The 21,103-nt window shown below is 39.1% G+C and overlaps 2 protein-coding genes across 8 annotated transcripts in view; one reads left to right on the top strand and one right to left on the bottom strand.

The window, feature by feature from the left end:
* Positions 1–2,293: 2,293 nt before the first annotated feature.
* LOC131230781 (probable polygalacturonase) lies at positions 2,294–7,705 on the top strand. The gene is made up of 6 exons (XM_058226748.1): positions 2,294–2,660; positions 3,336–3,653; positions 5,467–5,587; positions 5,755–5,929; positions 6,059–6,129; positions 6,779–7,705. The coding sequence occupies exons 1-6, from the start codon at positions 2,649–2,651 to the stop codon at positions 7,468–7,470; spliced, it is 1,389 nt and encodes a 462-aa protein (XP_058082731.1). The 5' UTR covers positions 2,294–2,648; the 3' UTR covers positions 7,471–7,705.
* Positions 7,706–9,667: 1,962 nt separating this feature from the next.
* Positions 9,668–21,103, bottom strand: part of LOC131231432 (uncharacterized) — a 34,902-nt gene continuing 23,466 nt past the window's right edge. For 5 of the 7 annotated variants that reach the window (XM_058227610.1, XM_058227613.1, XM_058227614.1 and 2 more), the window contains 9 exons: positions 16,252–16,341; positions 15,034–15,099; positions 13,445–13,513; positions 13,222–13,326; positions 12,950–13,075; positions 12,089–12,147; positions 11,960–11,996; positions 10,196–10,438; positions 9,668–10,030 (listed from right to left, as the gene is read on the bottom strand). In XM_058227610.1, coding sequence (XP_058083593.1) covers positions 9,872–10,030; positions 10,196–10,438; positions 11,960–11,996; positions 12,089–12,147; positions 12,950–13,075; positions 13,222–13,326; positions 13,445–13,513; positions 15,034–15,099; positions 16,252–16,341 — 954 coding nt within the window. In that variant the 3' untranslated portion in view covers positions 9,668–9,871. Of the gene's footprint in view, positions 10,031–10,124; positions 10,439–11,959; positions 11,997–12,088; positions 12,148–12,949; positions 13,076–13,221; positions 13,327–13,444; positions 13,514–15,033; positions 15,100–16,251; positions 16,342–21,103 lie in introns of those variants that run through there. The other 2 variants (XM_058227612.1, XM_058227616.1) reach the window with 2 other exon arrangements.

Below are 21,103 nucleotides of genomic sequence, written 5' to 3'. Positions count from 1 at the left end.
TCATAATGGAGATACAGTGCATTCGGAGAAAAAACAGAAGGGGTAGTTTTGTCATTTTGTATAATTTTCGTTGGGTCAAAGCGGATATTATGCGGTCCTCATCCTTCCTTTCTTCTTCTTTTTTACCCTTTCGTATCATTGAAATGGTCACGGGGTATTTCTGTAATTTACACAAACTAAAGTGGTAGCCGAGTACCAAATCTATTTTATATCCAAGCCGTCCATCCGTTTCGACAGCTCATTTTAGAGCATTAGCTAAAAAATAAGCAGATCCAAATCTCAGTTAAACCCCACTATACGAAATAATGGTGATTAAACGCCCACCAATAAAAATTTCTTAATTCGGTATACAGACCTAGATGAAGGAAAAATACAAATATTAGAATTATCCAAAACTTAGTGGCCGGCCAGCAGATTTTAAAGGATAGGACGTTCAATCACCACTGTTTCCCGCCTGAAATTTAGATCTGTTTCATTTCAGCACTGTTTCCACGGCATGTCCCACCTGAGATTTAGATCTATTTCATTTCGAGCCTTGTAACCTAAAATTGTGAGACTTATGTGATATGCGGAATTAGCCCACGGATTTGGCTGTGCAAGGAAGATGGTGACAAATGGAGGGGACAAACAATTTAAAAGGACATGGCTAAAATAGAATATAATAGGATCAAGGACCCATCTATGTTATATAGTTGATGGGGAAAGAGAGTTTAAAACCCATCACAAGTCTCTCACATGGCTCCACACTTGTCCAATCCTAATTGTATACGCAAATACACCACGCGGATGACACTAAAGTGAGGCTCACTAATTTACTCATTTACACAGTCCAACCTTTAGGATAATTCAGACAGTTGATCAATAAGGCTGACCCTATAGAATTCTTACAAAAATTAGTTAGAAAAACAAATGAATAACATGCATACACAATACATACATCAAGGTGGGCCCTTAGCACCGCACCATGGGACCACATTAGGTGACAGTTGGGTCCTTTATATACCATCTTGATACATGTGTTTTATATTCATACCATTCATCCATTTTCTCAGATCATTTCATAACTTAGGCAAAAAAATAAAATAAAATAGTGAAATATATTCGACTATGTCAAAACTTTTGTAGTCCATTATAAATTATTAATAATCAATCACTGTTTTCCTATGGTTGGGTTCACATGAGATTTAAATTTATTTCATTTTTTAGGTTGTCCTAAAATTATTTCTCAAATTACATGTATCAAAGTGGGCTCCACAGGGCCGGATCTAATTAGCTCCATTTTGGGTGTTTCAGTTTGTGCAGGTGGCATTATGGTTCAGTGATCTAGAACATTGGCCTGATGGGGCCCACCTCAATGGGTGAGAGTGGATTAGGTGAGACCTGATCCATCGAGGTGGATGGGATCCTTGACCACGGGGCTTACAATGATATATGCACTTTGAATCTAAGTATAACCACTTTGAAAGCTTATTTTAGGACATGACCAAAAGATGAAGTAGATACAAATTTTCTATGACCATGTCATAGATAACAAGAAGGATTGAAACCCTACTATTAAAATTTTTTGAATCTAAGTATAACCACTTTGAAAGCTTATTTTAGGACATGACCAAAAGATGAAGTAGATACAAATTTTCTATGACCATGTCATAGATAGCAGAAAGGATTGAAACCCTACTATTAAAAATTTCATGGGGCCACCGGAATGTTTATTTGCCATCCAGTTTGTTGATAAGGTCACAAAGATCTGGATGAAGAGACCACACAAATATCAGTTTGATCCAAAACTTTTGTGGCCCACAAGAAGTTTTAATGATGGATTACCATTGTTTCCTTTGTTATGGTCTACCTAAGATTTGGATCTGCTTCATTTTCTGGATCATTCCCTAAAATAAGCTTTCAATACGGATGGATGGCGTGGATGTAGTAACATACGCCACAGTGGGCCCCACAGTCACCTAATCCGCTCCCAAAAATCTCCTCTACAGGGAACAATCATAACCTTTCGTTGTGTGGCCAGCAAATAGACGGTTGAGAAGAGAGATCATAAAAGGTCCAATTTCGAATCAAAGAAAGACCCAACATTTAGCGGCTAGGATGGTCAATCGATGCTGGGGCCAAACAGTCGAATGATCTGGATCACTATACGATGGGGCCCACTTGTACATGCACCTTATTTTTTATGGATTTTCCCACTTAAATCAGATGACTCTTGCATGAGATTACATGCACCTTAATCTCTGTTTAGAGAGAGAGAAGACCCACCATCCGAAAATCTCTCCAACCCCCCAAAAGCAGCTTTCTCTGCACCGCTGATTTTCAATGGATTTTTTAGCTCCAGATGCATGAACTCCATCTGGGTGTTCTCTATTCTGGCAGAATTTTCAAGTAGAAGCTCAGTAAAAACAGGGATCATCTTGGGTGGTGGGCCCCAGGACTGTGTGTTCTTTGGCGGGCAGCAACGGTCAGTGTCATGATTTTCATTGGGTGGTGGCTCTCAAAGGCCCATCTAATCACTTGGATCCTGCTGACAGTGTTGATCAGATCCTCCACCCAGAGATTCTCAATGCGTTTTATTGGGTTTTTCTTTTGAGAAGGAGGAGAGGTTTTGTTTGGGCTGGTGCAAGGGAAGAACAGATCTTAGTCATATGAGGAGATCTGTAAGTAGGTTGACTGGGACTGTTCCTTTTTTTTTTTTCTTTTCTTTTTTTTTTCTTTTTTTCTTTTTTCATTTTTTTTGTTGGGGGAGGTTTGTTATGCTTGCTGTAAGAAAATAAGTTGAGAAATTGATGGATTTAAAAAAAAAAAAAAAATTTAACTTTTCTTTTTCATTTTTCTGGGGTTGGAATTTCTTTGATGTTTGTAAAGTAGACTTCTTTTTTTTTCGTGGGTTGCTTGTAGTTCAAGTGGTCAGGATTTATCCTAGGGTGATTTGGATTGGAAGTTTTGGGCCGCTTTTGGATACCCATTTGGGGGCCGGAATTCAATTCTCCAAAAGTTGCATTTTCTTGGATCTTGATTGGTTCAAAAATATTTTTCTTTTAACAGGATACAGTGTTCTTAATTTGGGTTCTTTTTACAGTTTTTCCCTTACATGATTTTGGTTAATTAGACCATGGTAAGCTCTCTGAATTACCTAATACGTGTGAATTCGCAGCCGATATAAGAGCAAATTACTGTAAAGAGCATGTGCAGTTGGATCTCCTTCTTTATGAGTTTATTGAGCTTGAAATTAGCGAGGATGCGAATGCATTTATGAATGAAATTCTTTGTATGAACACAGTCAATTCATAAACTGGGATTTTGGTGGTAATTCTAGTTTAATTTTCTTTCAGCTACTGGAAGTGCTTCTGGTACTCGCAACGATCAGTGAGGCTCCATGGGCTGTCAATGGCAGCTCACAATGCAACAACTCATGGGCAAGGGCATTTCGACCTCACAACGTTACAATAACCGAATTCGGTGCTGTTGGAGATGGAATCACACTCAACACAAATGCATTCGTGAATGCAATATTTTATCTTCATTCATTTGCCGACAAGGGTGGCGCTCAGCTTTTTGTGCCAGCTGGGAGGTGGTTGACTGGAAGTTTCAGTCTCATCAGCCATCTCACATTGCATCTGGATGAGGGAGCGGTAATACTCGGATCGACGGTAAGTCTCCACGCCTGGTATTTCTTTGTTGTAACATATGTAGTTTTTGCTATGTATGCAAATGGGTGTTTAACATGGCTATTTGATTTGTGTTTGAGATACACAGTTCAACAATTCCCCACTGAAATCTTAGGTTGCTTTTGCATGCGTCATTGAATTGAATTGCAAAATATTTAGTCCGAGTGGAAATGACCATACCGAATTTACCTTCCTTTCTATCTGTATTGAGGAAGTATGCTAAGATTCGCAATTAATTACATTAGTCTCAAGTTGAATACCAAACAGGTGCAACTGCAAGTTGAGGGATACTTCTACAGAGGTTTGCTCAAAAACATCCTGAAGAATTGCAATATGATACATCGGGATATTATCCATTTGAATTGGGCTTTTTTCAATGACCCAAACTGTTTATGTGATAGGGCAGCCCTTAGATTGCGATGCTCGAAACATTTATCAGATTGAATATTTCAACCCTTTGATTAAACAAAGCCAATGGTGACTGTCCGTTTTCAAAGCAAAAGAGAGAGATTTCAATTGGTTGAAATCATCCAATTCAAGAAATTTTATTTGTTATCCACCATACAATTTGAAACTCATCATATCAACTTTGGATCATTGGAAGATGATCCGGATTCAAAGGCTGCAGTCCTGACATATCACATTGCAATATGTCGGGCAGTGTTGTCAAAATTCTACGATTTATGATTTACGATTCGAGTCGGATCTTAAGCAAAACGATTTGAATCCCTTTTTATATGAATCCTACAATTTTATGATTTGAATCCTTCGATTTACAATTCAAATCCCAATTTACGATTCAAATTATACTTGTTTTCTTCTGTTTTAAGCTTCACTTGGCTTCCATTTTATGTTTTTAAATTGGTTGGGGCTTTAAGAATCATATAGAAAAAAAAAAAAAACCTTTCAACAAAATAAAAAGAATCGTTTAGAAAAGGTAAATTAGTTCATTTTGTTCTTTATAAGAGATTAAATGATACATATTGTATTCAACCTTAAATCGTAGAGTTTTTTTTTTAATGATTTCTTACTTCTTAATTGGTCAAAACACAAAATTGATGCATGACTCATCTGAAATGTTTTTATGGATGGGTATGATCATGTTGACTTATTTATCGTGGAATGATGGTTAGAAATCAAAATGTCTTTTTTGTCGGTCTATATAATCAAATGCCATTTTTCTAATGCGATTCTGGATTCAAGAAAGGTAACAAGAACATAAATTATTAAAGGATCATTGTATATTTTTTAAGGAAAATTTCTTGAAAGACAAAAAAAAAAAAAGAGAAGGAAAGTTAAGAATCCTTTAACACCATCATGACATGGTACTACTTGGTGCATATTAATGGCAAAAGGATGATTGGTAAGTTTTAAATTTTTTCTGATTTATTTATATTTTTAAGAAAATCATAAAAAATTCTTACAATTTACGATTCAACCCATTACGATTTGCTATACAATAACGATTTTAACAACATTAACATCAGGATGTATTCGAGCAAACATCTACTTCCACATTATGAATATTATGGTAACTACAATTTGTTCACTTCCCCTCTATTGAACCAGTGATTGCAACTCAATTCAATAGCACATCCAAACGCAGCCTAAATCAGTTTGCAATATTTTGTCAGGTTTGAGCGAATGCCTTTGTGAATCTAAAATTCATGCAATATATCTAAATCTACTGGTGAATGACGCAAGAATCATCTAGCAGTCCATGGGCTTCACACTAATCCATATGATGTATGGAATTCATCTCCATTGCAAATACCTGACACAAGTCTGTTTTCAGGACTCTAGTGATTGGCCGGTCATTGACCCATTGCCATCATATGGCCGAGGTAGGGAGCTACCGGGCCGAAGGCATCAAAGCCTCATTTACGGATACAATCTGACAGATGTCGTAATAACAGGTCAGTATCATTCCGGCCAATTCACCTCAAAGATTTGATTCTTTCTAACCTGGGCAGCTCTTTTTTGTGTTGTCTTTTGGTTCTTGAAATGAATTCTACAACAAAAAATAGATGATGAGTAAGTATGAGATTGTCTCTGTTATGATTTCGATCATTTCATGTTTCAGGTGAGAATGGAACTGTTGATGGTCAAGGCTGTGTCTGGTGGGACTGGTTCACAAACCACACGTTGAACTACACACGTCCGCATCTTGTTGAGTTCATGCACTCGACTGAGGTGGTTATCTCAAACTTAACCTTCTCAAACTCGCCGTTTTGGGCCATCCACCCCGTATATTGCAGGTTTGTCACTCCAAGGGTTTATTGCATTTGTCTTCCTTGTTCATCGACTTTTGGGGTTCCGTCAATCGATGCACGATTGGAGTTTTATGTGTTAGGGGAGAGTTGAGACTATTTTTGGTGGATGAACAGCCAAGTCCATGTTCACAATGTCACAATCCTTGCTCCTCTTGATTCTCCAAATACGGATGGAATTGATCCAGGTGAGTGAATGCAGCCTTTTTAATCAGGTGAAATGCCATTTCTATCAACTGCTTTTTTGGGCTGCCATTTGGATGCGCAAGTGAATTGAATCGCAAACATTCTGCTTAATCAAACTGCACATTCTGCTTAATCAAACTGCAGTTAGGCTTCTTTCAAGTCCAGCTTGATAGTACTGTGATTGCAATTTGGAGCAGCAACCCCCAATATGAATACTAAGGAAATTGGAGTTTGTTTATATCCCCTTTATTGGACTAATGATTTCAATTCAACTTGATCTCCGAGCGTGCCTCATCTGTTCCATTTTGCATGCTATAGCACTGTTAAAATCCTACTATTTAAGCATCAAATCCCATAACAACTTCATAGTTTAATCCAACTTTAATCGCATCTGTTGGTACACACACGGTTCCCTTTTTTAGCGATTTTTTAGGATGCATAAGCTTAAGTTTTGAAAATTTCCAGATTTTACTGTTTAAGGATCCCCATGTACATACAATCAAATTCCTAAATGTCACTTCTTCCCTCACTCCGTGAATCACCATGCATGCACGTCACTTCTTCTCTCACTCAGTGAATCACCATGCATGCCTCAAACTGTGTTGGCTCCATACGGTGTAGCTCTGATCCTACTTTTGTAAATGCATTCAGATTCGTCGAATGATGTCTGCATTGAAGACTGTTACATTCGTACTGGCGATGATCTTATCTCAATTAAAAGTGGGTGGGACGAGTACGGCATTTCTTATGCTCGACCAAGCTCAAACATAACCATCCGTCGCATCACTGGAGAAACTCCATCCAGCGCCGGTGTTGCACTCGGGAGCGAGATGTCTGGCGGTATCTCAGAAATTCACATATTGGGTCTCCAGCTCTTCAATTCAAAAAGTGGTATCAGAATCAAAACAGCACCAGGCCGGGGCGGTTACATCCGCAACGTTTACATTTCCAATGTGATCATGACGAATGTAGAGATAGCCATCAGATTCAGTAGCCAATATGGTGAGCACCCAGATGATAAGTATGACCCAAAAGCACTTCCCATCATTAACAGAATCACATTCAATGATATGATAGGAGAAAACATCAGCCGGGCAGGCCTTCTACAGGGCATAGAAGGGGATGATTTCCTCAACATTTGCCTATCCAACATCATTCTCAATATAACATCTGATCCAACATGGACCTGTTCACACATTCGAGGCTATTCTAGCTTTGTTTTTCCACAGCCATGCAAACTGCTTAGAAAGAGAATTCCAGAGGAGGATTCATCAGCTTGTTATGGATTTAATCATTTGGGACCTGAATCATATGAAGGGAATTCCTTGGTGGGTGCATTGTGAAGCTGATCACGCTGTGGCCATGATGCTACCAAGAGAGTGAAGCGCTCATGAGAGTGACCATTCATGGTCAGGATTGAACCATGCCATTTTTCAGCTTGGCCATCTTTATCTCATTATGTAATTAAAAAAAATATGCACTGCTGATTCCAAGGATGACTTGTTTCTTGTAAGTTGTAGGTAGCAACAAATAATCAAATGAATTATCAAAAACAGAGAATACAATGAACTTCTAACATATTCCCCCCTTTTTTGGTTCCTCTTTTTGGTAAAACATCCTAAGGGCCTCTTCGAACACACTTCTGCAAAAACAAATAATAGCGGTTTTTGCAAAAGGGTTTTTATGCCTACTTTTTCAGTCGACTAGATAAAAACCAATCCAATTGGTTTTCATTGAGTTGGCTTTTTGGTGCCTATTTTGCCAAGTGGGAGATGAGAAGAGGTTTGAGAAATTACATCCAAACAGACAAAGTAAAGTGGGTTTTAGCTCATGAGTTTAATGCCTGCAATGTATGAGCAGGAAACATATTGTTCATGATCAGATAATAACCATTGCAAATAGATCAGTATAATGGAAATCTCAATTTATCTAACACTTACCTGAACTTGGAAATTCTTCCTTTGCTTCTGGAGTCGATTCTAAGATGATCAGCTTACACATTGCAGGACATGTTAATAGCGGGCTATCCCATCCACTGAATGTCCTGCATCTTGCACACATGCTGCGGCTGAGATTCTTCAATCTCCTTGAGTGAATCACCTTTCACCAATAGGTGACCCATCAACAATATCAGTGGCCCACTTTTGGTGAACAATAGAGCTAATGCCTGATTTGCTAATTTAAATAACAATGTTATTAAGCATGCCAAGTTGCCAATATAGAATTACAAATTTTCATATTATTTATGGGAAATCCGGCATGGTGTGTATTCTGAAAGAAGCTCAAGGAGAGTCCCAACACGATTATCAGACCATCTTGTTGGGTGCACCTTTGAGAGACGTTGCCCCAGATGTCTCCAGACAATCTTATGCATATCATGAAGGATGTGTTATACAGTTCTGTGGACGGAAGGTTTGTGCAGTACCATCTTTCAGTTTGTACAAGTCGGCCACATTGTTCATTGGTCCAGAATAGATATATGGGACCCATCATCGATGGCATTGCAGAAAGAATATTACAGACGGAAGAACCCTAACCCTTCATAGGTGTCTGAATAGATAGACAGTTAAGAAAATATAACAGTGGTTCACATTCAGCCAAAAAATGACCGAATATTCTATACCTAGGATCTTCCAATGTAATGAATTTCCTGTGCATGGGCCATGTTTGCACAATTCAAAAACTCAACCCGGTGTCTAGTCAGGTTGGGTTGACTCACAGGCTCAACGAGTATATATATGATTCAATATTTTTTATAATTAAATTAATAAACTAAAAAATATGCAGAGGAATATTTAAAATGGTTATTATATACAAGTAATATCAAATCGCTAAGAATAAACTTCAAACATATGGAGCACTAGTTAATGCTTTGCCTTTTGTGAAAAGGGAGGGGGGGGGAAGAGTTTGAATTCTCCCAATCCGCCTAAATAAAGAACAGTTTGTCCAGCAAGTGACTTGGCCTAAATCAATGCGATTTGAGTTCACTGAGCCAGCAGGCCAACTTGATGAGCGTTGTCAAGTAAGAACCAGGTCACTCTCTGAAGTGAGTTTCTCAATGAGTCAGATTTGCTGAGCTTCCGGTTGACTCAGCAAGTTTCAGAACTGTGCATGTGGGTTGAGGCACCATTGACCCCACTTGAACAAACTGAAAAACTCAGCCCAAGGAATTTATTGTATACTTCTTATCTGAATCATGTCATAGCTGGTTCAGGCAAGACCCGAACAAGTACATTGTCAGGACTCCATAACCAGCCCACCAAACAAGCTGGACACCTACCCAAGCATCGTATGGCACCCCTTCATCAAGACACTACAAATGGACGATCAATATGTAAAATAAAGTGACAGACCGCATCAAACAACCAAGAATCCATTGATCGAACTATTCGAATCTCATTGGATGCAGGTGATATTTCTCAGGAGGCAATCCAAAGGTGAGATCCAAGCATCCAGTATATGGGAATTGCATGTATAGTGATACACGAGTTGGGAGTGGATCATTCATTCCTTCTCAAGAACTCAACTTTTACAAAACAATTTGAGAAACCAAACATACACATCTCCCATAAAAGACGGTAACCGTTGGCAGATAACATATTACATGTGGGGATGTACCATTGTTTAGATCATTTTCGAAGGGATTTGGCCCCCATTTCAAAATTACGGTACCTCCCAGGAATCTGATATACAAAAACAGAAACGTTGTTTATATTACTATTATACATTGTACACTTACATGCCTTAGTTTCTGGGATTTTTTGGTTTTCCATGATCACCTGCTTCTTTATCTATAGTACCATGACAACGTTTCAAGAAAGAGTTGGGGGTTAGCTGCTTTGCAGGACTGCTTCTTGTTTGGCCGACATCAATTTCCAAGGTGTTTTCATGGCCATCAAGCATCTGAGTATATCCACAAAAAATCATCATATATATCAGAAAGCAAATCAACAAGAAAACCAACCAAAAATTAATGTCAAAAAGTTCAAAATGCAACCAGTAAAAATCATGGTTTTAAGACTCGGATGAGCCTGAAAATTCATGGTCCTGTTTTCCATGACCACGTACTTCTTTATCTATGGTACCATGACAAGGTTTCAAGAAAGAGTCGAGGGTTAGCTGCTTTGCAGGGCTTCTACTTGTTTGGGTACCATGACAAGGTTTCAAGAAAGAGTCGAGGGTTGGCTGCTTTGCAGGGCTTCTACTTGTTTGGTTGACAGCAGCTAAAGAGTTACGGGCTAGCTGCTTTGCAGGGCTTCTGCTTGTTTTGTTGACAGCAACTTCCAAGGTGTTATCATGGCCATCAAGCATCTGAGTATCCACAAAAATTCATCATAAATATCAGAAACCAACCAAAAATTAATGTTGAAAAGTTCTAAATACAACCAGTAAAAATCATGGTTTTAAGACTCAGATGAGTCTGATGCAACTTGTCCGAGTCCACCTTGTGAATCCCGACTCCACCCAGACCCAAACAAGTTGGGTTGAATCCCTGAGTCCTGAACCTCGACAAAAATGGGCAAGAACGTAGAGTTCTAAAAATGAGATGAAGAAAAAAATTCAGTCCACCATAAGGAGAATGGATATCCTTAGAAATCTTTGACGAAACAGGATGCGTAGAGCTCATTGCAAATAGCCAGGATGTGACTATGAAGATGATACGCAGAATGGATGCCCTCACAATATATATCCACCATACACATAGACATGTGTACAGTGTAGTGTGCCCAGACTGTCGATCCCTGTAGGTCACACCAGTCATGGTCCTCATGGCCCAAAAGTCACCCCAATTGGATTATCCTGTCCTGTGGCAGCCTGAAAGTGGAAGATTAGCAACCACCTAAGTTCATAACTATTGAATCCGCACATCGACAAATACCTAATGTAGCCTTAAGGGCCCGTTTGGCCGGGTGGATTGGGAGGGATTGAATGGTATTAGGGTGGATGGCATGGATTTCTAGGTAATGATGGTGTTGTCAGTGGATTGTCTGGAGATCCATGGGATTGCTATATCCCTGGATTGCTATATCCAATCTGTTTGGTGCGCCCGGCCAATCCTGGGATTAAACCTTCTCATCCCTTCCAATCCCTCAAACCAAACACGTCCCAGGCAAATTTGAAAGGATTAGGTTGGATTGGATGGGATTTAGAGGTAATGATGGTGTTGTCAGTGGATTGTCTTAAGATCCATGGGATTGGGATCAGATCACCGACTCTGTTTGGCACGCCAGGCCAATCCCGGGATTTGACTTTCAATCCCTTCCAATACCATCCAAGCCCTTCCAATCCGACCAGCCAAACGGGCCCTAACATAATTAGCTAAGTGTCATTGGGAACAGAGTGCCAAAGAAATGCATTCTGATCAGTGGATTCTGAGTATTTAGATAAATCAACTCAATGAAAAATTCAGAGAGGATCGAATAATCTGAAAATGGCAGAGACCACAGCCAAGTTCTTGAAGCTTGAGAGAGAGGAAACTGGGGGGGGTTGAGCTGTGGTGTTTCTTTGCCGTCTTTTGAAGCTTTTCATCTCTTGATTCAAGGACAATACAACAGCTTTTTGTGCAGCAAATGACAAAGACAACTAGGGATAGACTGTGTCAAGGTGCTCAAATTCTTCGTAAATGCTGGACTAGACAAGTGATGTGCACTCATAATTGACAGTGAATGGAGATCACTGAAATGAACAAATTTGGACTGCATGAGCTTTTAAGCTATTTCACCTCTGAGACAACCATTAAAATATGAAATGTGCATGACGCATGAATCAAGGGCAGATTAACTTTCAGGAAATGTTGAAAGGTATGATAAACCAAAAGAAAGACAAATTAACCTGGCCCAAATTTTCCAACTTGCTCTGAACAACATCCCTAGACAAGAGAATCAAAGGTTAGTAGTCCACAGAAGAAACAAATGAATAAAATAATAAATCCTTGAAAGCATAATCAATAGAAATGGGCACCAGATTATGTCGTCAACTGTGTCATTGGCAAGCAGGTAGTATATGTTAACAGATGATACCTGCAAAAAAGAAAGAAGGCCACCATCAGAACAAATAAATATGAGAAATTATGCAATTCAGTACATGAATTGTCAATGCTGCAATGTTCTACCAGTTATCATTTTCCCAACAAATTTTTTTGCAAAACGAGAAATTTGAGAGAGCAGAAGCACATAAATGTTCGAACCTCAGTAACTTTTTCATCCCAAACTGCAAAAGGAGAAGAATGCCTCTAGACCAGCATCAAGGTATTCAAAATCGGTTACATAACGGCTGTTATGTAACAGTAACGGGCATAACCATTATGCGGTCGAAACGGCCGTTACAGAAAAATAGGCCGTAACAGCCCTGTAACAGTTTTTTCAAAAAATAAAAAAGGGCCGCAATGGCCCATATCATAACAGTAATGGTGGTGGCCGTTACGGCCACCGATACAGTTTTGGAACACCTTGACCAGCATGGGGGCTGGAAATGGGCCCGGATGGCCTGGCTAACCAGGTTTCTGGGCCTGACCCACCAGAGACCATAATTGGGCTGGATTTTTAGGTCCACATATCGAGCACAGGCCTCAATGACAGTTCTTCTTCTTTTCTTTTCTTTTCTTTTTTTTTTTTGTGGGGGCACTCCATGATTTGATGACTTTTTCTTTGAGGGCCCAGCCAGAGCCTTGTGACTATTACAGGTCAGGCCCAGACCAGAATTTCAGCCTAATTAATGAATAGGCAGTGCTCAGGCTTGACTTTCTGCCCGATTAATAAACAGACTACCCAGCCCATAGTTGCCTCTCACCAGCGCCTATATGAATATTATTCATTTTTTTACCTGGCCAATACGATGAGCACGGTCTTCTGCTTGAATTATATCACCAGGAGTCCAAGACAACTCGGCAAAGATGACTGTGCTTGCCGCTGTTAAAGTTAATCCAACTCCTCCGGCTTTAATAGAGAGCTGCATGTTGCATTTTTCAGTCAAGGAGTTAGAGGAAACAAAGCAAGTAAAGATGACAAGGCTTGCAAGAGGAATCAAATTCTTGCAATTGCATGAAAACAGCCAGAAGGGAAGAAAGAACAACTGAAAAGTGGCTAAGATATTACCACTGCTGCCCTTATATTCTCTCTCTCCTGAAAATCTGAAACTAAGGCTTGCCTTGATGATGACGGAGTAGTACCATCAATTCGAATACAACCCACTTTCTTTTTCTGAAAAAGTTAATGTTTGAAGATGAGATGGCTTCTTTTTTCTTTTGTTTTCTTTTCCCTTTTTTTTTTAAAGGTGAAAAGATATTGAAGGAAGAAATCGAGAATTGAATGATCTTACAAGAAGAAACTGGTGTATTGAGTTGATCATAGACTGGTGATGTGCAAATATTAGGAACTTGCAACCTGCCTGCACCAATGAGCAGAGAAAAGTGTTGAAACAACACCTGCCAGGGAATACAACCAATAGGATGCTATCAACAATTTACACTTTATATTACATCGTGTGCTAGCCACCTAAAGATGCAAAGCAAAATACAATAATTACTAATATAATGCATTACCAGTATTGTCAACTCCTAAGATTTACGATATACAATTTTAGTCAAATCTTAAGCTAAACAATTTGAATCCCAACCTTGAATCTCTTTTTATATAAATCCTATGATTCTATGATTTGAATCTTATGATTTACGATTCAAATTCCGATTTACGATTCAAATTATACTTGTTCTCTTCTATTTTAAGCTTCACTTGGCTTTCATTTTATGTTTTTAAATTGGTGGGGGTTTTGAGAATTGTTTAGAAAAGGAAAATTATTTTATTTGTTCTTTATAAGATATTAAATGATATTTATTCTCTTTGACATTATATCGTGTAGCTTTTTTTGTGATTTCTTACTTCTTAACTGGTCTAAACACCAAAATTGATATATGACTTGCCTGTAATGTTTTTATGGATGGTTACAATCAAGCTAACTTATATGTATTATGGAATGGAATGATGTTTAGAAATCAAAATATCTTTTTTTTGTCGGTCAACAATATCAAAGGTGCGTGCGTGCGTGTGTGTGATTTATTTATATTTTTCATATTTTTAAGAAAATTGTAAAAAAAATCTTACGATTTACGATACCATTTGCAATTCATTACAATTCAACCCCTACTACGATTTGCGATACGATAATGATTTTGACAACATTGTGTATTACATCAAACATTGGTTGGGAGAGAGGACTTTCCTGGATTATCCTCCAGAGGCATTATAATTAAATTTCAAAATAACTTCCTTTTAGCACAGCGACTGTCTATAGGGATGTGCAGGATGCAGCCAATCGAAAACTTTTTCCAGGTGTCGACCACCATTTAAAAGCAGGCTGCAAATTATTGGAAAAGGCTAAGATGATTATGATAATGAAGATGACTGCACATATGGAAGAGGGGGAAACCATCCTAGCATAACCTGTGAAGATTATCATAGCAGTTACAAGAATGAGATATGCAAAACAAATGGATGCTAGCATATTAACAAGATGGAAGAAGTTCGAAATGCAGCTTTCCTATCAGATATTACATTAAAAAAAGAAACAAAGAAAGAAAAAGAAATCAGGATTATTAAAATTATGTAACTACGAGTTGAGGTAATTCAGTGAAAGCCAAAAGATTGAAGTTGTAGAGAGACTTCAGGAAATATGCTTAGTCTCTCACAAAATTGGGTATCCGGCGGCTTTCCTTTTGTATACAGACTTCCTTTGAATTTCCACAGCCTCTTTTGTTTTTATTAATAAATTTGTTTTCCATAGCCTCTTTTGTTTTTATTAATAAATTTGTTATCTTGAAAAAGAATGCAGATACCTTTCATCACATTGCAGATGGATTTTTTAAAGAAAATATGAAAACATAAAGGAATATAAAGAATGAAAGCAAGTACCTCAATGACAGTTCCCAAGTAGTCTAGAACTGCAGGAATCTTGGCTTCAGAAGAATCATTATAGATCTGGAGTTCAATGGTAGAAAACAAGGAATGAGGGAAAAAAACAATAACATGGAGATTTATGTGAGGGTGAAAAGGACTAAAATGTTTGGAGTGTTAACAATGTAACACAGCACGAAGAGGTGTTGTGTATGAGCAGCTGCAAATATTTATTATACCAGTTTAACCTAGACGAATACATACATCAGTATAATACATGAAGATGTATTAGACATTGTCATCTGTAGAAAAACAACATGTGGAAAATCTGTGCAGTTAGTCCATAATACTAGAGTATATCTTAGCATAGTAACTAAAATCAGTCTACCAATTTTAACAATAAATTACATTTAAGTATATTAACTATATTTAAGGGTGTGTATATTATAAAGTTAAGAGCAAACAATAGGGAAAAGTTAAAATTCTCTAGCTGTCGTGTCCACTGACACAAATCTGACAGCAGCACAATTTTCTCTTTTCTTTATTTCTTGAGAATGGAGCTCCTAGTAGCAAACTTACAATGACCCACAAGAATACCTATGCACATTTATGCCATTGTCCCTCGAAGTTTGAGAGAAACTAAAGGAAAATTTGGAAGGTAGTTCTCTCTGCTTGGAACTTGCCTTAGGCTCTGATCGCTTGGTCCGCATATTGTGATGAAACAGTTAAAAAGTAGTAATGTGCCCGGAAGACAATTGCTAAGGGGGTCACAAGAATCCAAAATACATATATGGAAAATCCCCTGAAACTCTAATGTGGAAAATAGTGGTAATATGAAAGGTCAATGGTCAATATATGTTGTTTCTTTTGCACACTTGATTTCCATGAAAATGTAGAAAGGTCATCAATCAACGCCAAGAGGCATCTCTCATTATCGTGAACTGCCCATGGATTAACTTTTTTTTGGGGGGGGGGGGGAATCAATTTACTTATTTTCTGGGGAAAAGCAAAATGTTGACAGTCAATTTCCAAAGCTACTTCTTACCATTAAAATAGTAAAAAACACCATATCCATGGAAACCAATTTCATTTCCAGCTACCCAAGAAACTGCGATTGCTGTATTATGTAATTGTATAATTGCCTTCATAATTGTTAGGAAGTCCACAGAATTTTCTTTCTTTTCTTTTCGTTTTTTAAACTGAAGTGTGTAGAAGTAAATCTTAGAGTTCACAAACCTTGTTGATAAGATTTTTTTCAGAAAACTTGAGTGATTCAACTTCCTCTTTGGATTGGCAGGCCTTGATACTGCTTTTTATGAGCTCCAACTGCATAAAAAAACATTACCACCACAAATAAGACAATCCTCCGCAAGCGATGAAGCGGAATAGATATCTGCAAATAACGCAAAGGAATGGAACAGCAAGACTATACTGTGCGGCACATGTAGACCACATATACCAGAAGCTGACCAGTGACCACGAAAAAGTAAGATCCATCAAGATTGCATACAATTGGTGACAAAAATGGTCATAGTGCTGTTTTGAACTACGAAACCAAAGTGGACCATACAACCATCCTTGACACAAGTAAGGGAACAAGACCATTGGAAGTTTGGAACCTTCATAGATCCAATATGCTAAAAGCAATCATAATCACAGCATGCCAAAGCGGGTTATGTAACGGTAATGGTTAAGTGTTGTGGGGCCAAAACAGCCATTACAGAAAAAATGACCCATAACGACCATGTAACTGTCCCAAAATAGATTTTCTGAGAGAGAGAGAGAGAGAGAGAGAGACGCAATCACCATTACAGATTTACAGCCCATATCGTAATGGTAACAGCGGTGGCCGTTACAGTTACCGTTATAGAATACCTTGATCATAATAACCCTAGTAGTAGCAAAGGCTAGCACTAAAACTCCAGACATGAAGGGATAAAAAAAAAGTACATGTTTGGCAATTGGACAACACAATCTTAGCAAGAACTGTCTCACTTCAATAAAAAATACTTTTGGTTGGCCTGTGGGAAGGATAAAATCCTCATGATTGACCACTTGCGGACGGGCATGCAAATGGGTTGGGTCGTGTTGGATCAAGGGGATCTCCAGACCCGACTGATTTTAGAATCAGGTAAGAATTTTGGACCCAAACGCAACCCACTGAGATTCGAGTCGGGTCCAAGTAAAAGAATAGCCAGTCGGGCGGGCCTACAAATTACAGTTGAGATTTCATACAAATAATGTTCCGAACCATTCAATTGAGCAACAATCCACATTCGATGGAAAAAATGCCAAAGATTGGATATTTACAATCTTCCAATCTGAGAGATTTTTGGGGCATGGCCCTTCCAAAGTGGGAACCATTAGATCAGGATGGATCACCAAACCAAGGGCTTTACCTGTATGGACTTAGGCCCAGAGGGTAAATGCTATTTTCTATCATAGAATTCCTCTACTTCAAGGACAACTGAATGGAAGATCAATTATGCAGCATGTTGTAAATGTTGTTGATTAAACTGAACCCAGATCTTATGCAACAAAACCCATATCCAGCTAGTAGTAAAAAGTTCTCTCATGTTGTGTTGCTACCTTTTTTCCCTGCTAGAGGGTAAGAAGTGATAGGCCTGATTCTTATATGACGCAGGACAGCCCTAATTATGATGCATGCTCATGGAGATAATTAAACAACGGAAATAAAAAGAATAAATGATCTAAAATTCTAACAGTAATCATCATAACTGAGAAAATCATAAAGGAAACATGCAATGGAGCGGGCCATCACTACAACCATGGAGTATGGAATTCAATTACTACGTAGGTTGGATCCGGCGAGGGATGAGACCTCCCGATCTTGCATGGTCACACCCAATCGATCAATGAAGATCACTAGTTCGAAGAACCAAGAAGTTTCTCGGATTAGGGATTTGAGAATTTGGGGATTTAGGGTTTAGATCGGTTCTCAAGATTTTGATCGAAGAAGAATTAACCAAAACTGAAAAATAGAAGGAAGAAAGTTATTACCTTGAGGAAGTTAGAGGGGCACAAGAAGAAATTAGAAGAAGAAGATCAAGGGAAGAGAAGAAGCACCATTAGAGAGAAGAGAGGAAGGAGGCAACCAAAGGGTTTGCTTTTCATTAATCAATAGTTGAAATTCGTGTTTAGGGCTTTACCCCACTTAAATAAGCAAATAAAGACATAAAATTACTAAAATACCCCTAGGATAAGCAAATAAAGATATAAGATTACTAAAAGACCCCTAACTAAGTCAAAAAACGTGCAAATAACATAGTATGGGAAAGTTTGGGCGCTCGGTCTTCTTTCTCCAATCTTCATTCACATGTGTCTTCCCTAAGTGGGGTCTTCTATATGTCCAATCACATGTGAAAGGTCTTCAGCTCCTCAATATTCGCCTATCCACAAGGACGGCACTTGTGGTTGGCGCTTTCTTCGTTGGTACACCTTGAATGCACCCGTGTCCGCATCAATTCCCCTCGGGTGAGAAAAACTCGACCCCGACGAGTTGAAACTTTTGTAGCGCTCAAGTAGATCTGGATCAATACCCTGCAATGCGTCGCCCGACAGCCACGTAGATTCAGACGATGGTTTGTTTTTCCACCTAACAAGATACCTTTGGAAACCCCCATCTTTCGTGGATACTATCTCGTCATCCAAGATTTCCTCAATTGCTTCTTTATGGGTAATGGGTGGAGGAGGGGGTGGAAGGGGTTGGGTAGCAAACTCAGAAAAAGGCCATGAAAGGGACGATGTATCAACAATGGGAGTATGGGCACGGACTAGATCTTCCATATTAAAAGTTGGATTAATGCTCATTTCAGATGGAAGGTCAACCCGATACGCGTTGGACCCAACCTTTTGCAATATCTTGAATGGTCCAGCACTACGCGCTTGTAATTTCTTTCCAAATCCTTGAGAGAATCGCTCTGGCCTTATTCGCACCATTACATAGTCTCCTTCTTGAAATTCTTGCACTCTACGATGAGAATCAGCTGAAACTTTATAATCATCATTGCTCTTATTTAACCGCTGTCTAATATGTGTATGCAAATCATGAATATGGCGTGCGAATGCATCGGCTGACTCAGAAGACCTTTGGGTAACAGACATAGGTAAGAGATCTATGGGCATTCTAGGTTTATAACCACTTACAATTTCAAAAGGACTTAACCCTGTCGATCTATTAACTGACCCATTATAAGCAAGTTCAGCAGTTGGTAAAATTAGGTCCCAAGTCTTAACATGTTCACCCACTAGACAACGTAGAAGATTTCCAAGGCTACGGTTTACCACTTCAGTTTGACCATCTGTTTGTGGGTGGTAAGCAGTAGAAAATTGCAAACGAGTTCCCATAATGTGCCACAGTGTCTTCCAAAAATAGCTAGTAAATCGAACATCACGATCAGACACTATGGTTTTAGGTAACCCATGGAGACGCACCACACCATCAAAAAAGATACGAGCAACATGAGACGCATCTGACGTCTTCGAACATGGGAGGAAATGCGCCATTTTAGAAAAACGGTCCACAACGACAAAAACGGAATCGTGCTTTTCTATAGTCTTGGGAAGCCCGAGCACGAAGTCCATACTAATGTCCTGCCACGGAGCATGTGGCACTGGCAATGGCGTGTACAACCAAGTATTTTGCTTTCTTTGCTTTGCCAGCTGACATGTTCGACACTGCCCTAAAACTTTGGCTACGTCTCGCTTGAGGCTTGGCCAATAGAAACAATCTTCCACGAGGGCAATGGTCTTATCACGACCAAAATGTCCAGCTATCCCTCCTGAATGAAGCTCCCAGATGAGGAATTCACGAAGGGACATACGGGGAATACAAAGTCTGTCTCCCTTGAAAAGAAAGTCATCTTTAAGAACATATTCACCCATAATATGCTGGTCACTAGAGAGCGACGCGTAAGTACCCCCAAAATCAGGACATATGGGGTATTCATCTTTCAGTTGCTCAAATCCGACTACCTCTACACTCAAGGAGTTGAGCAACGCCACTCTCCTACTAAGGGCATCCGTTGGTTTGTTTTCAACCCCGGCCTTGTGTTTCAAAACAAACGAATATTCTTGAAGAAACGCTACCCACTTGGCATGTCTTGGGTTGAGTTTCTTCTGAGAATGCAAATATCTCAAAGCCTCATGGTCAGAAAACAAAACGAATTCTTGCGGTAGGAGATAGTGTCGCCAATGTCTCAGGGATTGCACTACCGCATAAAATTCTTTGTCGTAAGTGGAGTATTTTTGTTTTGCCTCATTCAGTTTCTCACTGAAATAGGCCACTGGGTGTCCTTCTTGACTCAACACTCCACCTATACCGACACCAGACGCATCGCACGCTACTACAAAGACTGTAGAAAAGTCAGGTAGACGCATGACAGGAGCTTCCACCATCTTGCCCTTAATTTCTTTAAAAGCCTTGACGGCGGCTTTAGACCACACGAACTCTCCCTTTTTCATGCACTCGGTAATGGGAGCCATGATCGTGCTAAAACCCCTAATGAACCGACGATAAAAAGTTGCTAGGCCGTGAAAACTTCGCACCTCATAAATGTTCCTTAGTTCTGGCCACTCAACTATGGCCCTGACTTTTTCAGGGTCTGCGCGCATCCCTTCAGATGACACTATAAATCCTAAGAACACAACTTGGTTAGACATGAATGCACATTTCTTAAGATTAGCGTACAACTTTTCCTTCCTAAGGACACTACAGACCTTCTTTAAATGTTCAAGGTGTGATTCCTTAGTGGTACTATAAATAAGAATATCGTCAAAGTACACCACTAGGAATTTTTCCATAAACGGCCTCAAAGTTTGTGTCATCACCCGCATGAAAGTACTGGGTGCGTTAGTCAAGCCGAAGGGCATGACCAACCACTCATACAACCCATCTTTCGTCTTAAACGCCGTCTTCCACTCATCTCCTGGGCGTATACGAATTTGGTGATATCCACTCTTGAGGTCTATCTTAGAGAATATAGTGGACCTAGCCATCATGTCAAGCATATCATCAAGTCTAGGTATAGGGAACCTATACTTGTGATAATTTTGTTTATGATACTGT

The sequence above is a fragment of the Magnolia sinica genome, chromosome 17 (assembly GCF_029962835.1).
Source record: "Magnolia sinica isolate HGM2019 chromosome 17, MsV1, whole genome shotgun sequence".
Lineage (NCBI taxonomy): Eukaryota > Viridiplantae > Streptophyta > Magnoliopsida > Magnoliales > Magnoliaceae > Magnolia > Magnolia sinica.
Note: the sequence above shows the minus strand (reverse complement) of the source record. Positions and strands in the feature narration are given on the sequence as shown.